The following is a 3,363-nucleotide window of genomic DNA, read 5'->3' as shown; positions in this document are numbered from 1 at the left end:
ATATATATATATATATATATATATATATATATATATTGTATATATATGTATTTGTGTGTGTTTGTGTGTGTGTGTGTGTGTGAAATCACCTGTGGATTTGTATTGCCACTAAAACTCAAAACACGAACTCTGCACTTCAACAGGTAAATGACGACTAAGGCTGCGACACTCGCGCTGTCCAACGGGTTTGCTCGCATGTGGTCAGCATCCGTGAGGGATATAGTGAACTCGTTGGTAAGAGCAGGCGCAACCCACCCCGGCTGAATGCTGCCGCAATCCAAATACCGGTACACACATACACAGTACACCCACGATTTGTCACTCTTCGGAAAGCTTTCATCGGCACTCGAACCATTACTTCTATCTATGATTCGTATCTCTTGTTTTGTTAACTATCGGCAGATTCGTCACAAATTTTGCTTTAACACGATGTATCTTTTATATTTTACCTTTTACTTGTTTCAGTCATTAGACTGCGGCCATGCTGGGGCACGGTTTTTAAAGTCATGTAGTAAGAATCTTTACAGACGTCTCTTTTGAAAACTTCACAAAACAGTAAACTGACTATTTTCGCGAACCACAACGCCACTTTCACATGCAATTGTCGTTATTTTCCTGGAATGCTGTCCAGATTAGAGATCGTCTTCTTTGGTGCTTTTTCTGAATTTGAAATTTTCACCACTCGAGATATTGCGTATGACTGCCAAAATCTACCCCATGGGCCTTGTGTAACGTTAGAAAAGTTTCCATAAAAGTCTTGCTTAATTTAGGGACCGGCATGGTTGTGTGGTTTAGAAGCTCAAATTCTGTCCCACTGCTAGGGGCCTTGAGCAAGTGTCTTCTACTATAGCCCCGGGGCGACCAATGCCTAGCGGGTGGATTTAATAAATTGAAACTGTGAGGAAGCGCGTTTGATAGGTGTTTGTATTATTTGTGTGTATATTTTCCTGTATGTTTCTCGTACATGCATTTACTGCAGCACGTGTGGATCGGCGGTTATATGACGTGGTGTGATGCAGTTAACGCTAGTCTCAATACCGAGTTAAACCATAGACAGCACTGGAGTTACGATCACGCTGCGCCGGCTGGTTAGCACACTATTTCAAAACTCTTTCATTTTGGAAAGAACACGCATTGTATATACAATTGTTTGTATGTGTATGTGTGGGTATGTGTGTGTGTGTGTGTGTGTGCGCGCTCGCGTGTATATGTGTCTGTTTTTCTACGCTCATGTCCATATATTTCTACATAAGTACATTTATATATTCATGCATTTTTACAAAGGATACATACATACATGCATATATACACACGTACATACATACATACATACATACATACATGCATACAAACATACATACATACACCCATCCATCCATCCATCCATCTATACATACATACATACATACATTCATACATACATACATACATGTGCGTTTATGCAAACAAATGTGCAAATCGAGATGAACAACTTCCTGTACACATCACTTTCTTTCTATGCCTGTGGCTATTTTCTTTTGTTGAAAATAGTGTCTTGTCGGTTTGAATTCATCTGCTTATTGTGAATATTATGTGAACTTAATTTCCTTTTCTTCTTTTTCTTTCTAATACTAGGGGGAGTAGTTAAGAAATGGTGGCGAAAAGTGTTTATTCATCAACTAAACAACCAGACTTTATATCAAGACCAAATTCAGAGCGTTACAAACGCTGCTAATCTTTACTGTTTACTTTAACTGTCTGTTCACATCCGGGTTGTGATTGTAAATCTGCCATGTTATTGCTGGCTCACTGACTAGCCATTACAATACAATTACTTGAAGAAATCTTATTCGAAGGAAGGCGGAAATAACAGCCAAAAGAAAAGGAAAAAACGAAGGCAAGTTTCATTGCTTCATGTTTAGAGTGGATAAACCTACGTATTTTTAATACAACAATATATTTCATTGCAAGTCTACTCTCTATGTAAATAATGATAGCATATGCAAACATATTCCTTATAAGAATATTCTTAATGGTTCTAAGATGTCGACTTCTCCCTGATTTATATTTGGGTTTTGTCTATTTTAGTTGAACTTTCTTTCGATCACATAACAGAGGCACACCCAAGTTATGCTGAAAATATCAACTGCAATAATATCTTAATCTTGTACTGAATTTATTTTAATCTATGCAAAATAATTCTCCACAGAATAATCTTTATTGTGTCTTGTTCCTTTATTTCAGAATTTTAACTTTGAGCAGTGACTATCGAAAAACAGTAACTCGATTAATCTAGTTTATATCCCTATAATATGGAATTCAAATTTTGGCACAATGCCTGAAAGTTCCGGGTAGGGGATAAATCGATTACATCGACCCCAGTGTTCAACCGGTATCTATTTTATCGACCCCGAAAGGATGAAAAGCAAAGTCTACTTCGGCGGAATTTGAACCCAAAACTTAAAGGCGGACGAAATGCCACTTAACATTTTGCCCGGCGTTCTAACGATTCTGTCAGCTCGATGCCTTTCTATACAATATGTAAACTAATACATCGTATCGCTATTCTTGTACATTTTCTGTGAAATAAATATTCTGTGAAGTACATGTCTATTCAGCAAATTGATTTTATACGCAAACCTGAGGAGTCGATATTTTCCAATATTGGTGCAATAATACCGTTACGGTATATTATTTTTCATATACAATAATATTACTATATTCTTCTGGTAAACTACCGATGAAACGTTTGTAGAATTATGTAATAAAACAATTGCTCACTCCATTCGCCTTGTCAATATTTATATAAACACTTCGGATGTTTACGGATTTTCAGATCTATCATCAGTAAAGTGATCCATGTCCGATCTATAATAATATCTGATAGCCGATACCCATTAACGGGCTTAATAAAGCAAACCCAAGGTTAAAATATCCCGATAATATATTTGTATTTTCTTTTCATTCTCCTCAAGATGCTAATATAACGCAGTTGGAATGCTAATCTAGTTCAGATTGACAAGGAGTTCTAAGGGTGGAATACACTTAGTACTGTGAGGAATAAGAAAAATCTGATGTTACAGGAATATCATTTCGCCTAAGATATATGAAATGTTATTGGAGATACAGAATAAACTGCAAGTGGTGAGGATGGGTAAAAGGTTATCATAACAGTATTATATGAAAGAAAACTAAGGAGAGTAGGATATCTTAATGGACTGTGATACACGTTCAGAGCAAAGTGAAAATTAAAGGAACACCAACAGAACTCTAATTGAGGGAACTCGCTGGCAAATCAATAATACAAATTTCTACTGTAAGCAGATCAAGGATCCTAAACTTCTGATAAAGAAATTGTTATTCCATTCTTTTAAGATACGAATC

General features: G+C 36.4%; 1 protein-coding gene across 3 annotated transcripts in view; it reads left to right on the top strand.

The window, feature by feature from the left end:
• Positions 1 to 1,870, top strand: part of LOC106879316 (uncharacterized) — a 15,016-nt gene extending 13,146 nt beyond the window's left edge. For all 3 annotated transcript variants that reach the window (XR_001410621.2, XR_001410622.2, XM_014928823.2), the window contains one exon: positions 1,615 to 1,870. Coding sequence is in view for 1 of the 3 variants with exons in the window: in XM_014928823.2 (XP_014784309.1) it covers positions 1,615 to 1,733 (119 nt within the window). In the remaining 2 variants the exon portion in view is untranslated. The remainder of the gene's footprint in view (positions 1 to 1,614) is intronic.
• The last annotated feature ends 1,493 nt before the right edge of the window (positions 1,871 to 3,363 follow it).

Source organism: Octopus bimaculoides, chromosome 7 (assembly GCF_001194135.2).
Source record: "Octopus bimaculoides isolate UCB-OBI-ISO-001 chromosome 7, ASM119413v2, whole genome shotgun sequence".
NCBI lineage: Eukaryota > Metazoa > Mollusca > Cephalopoda > Octopoda > Octopodidae > Octopus > Octopus bimaculoides.
Note: the sequence above shows the minus strand (reverse complement) of the source record. Positions and strands in the feature narration are given on the sequence as shown.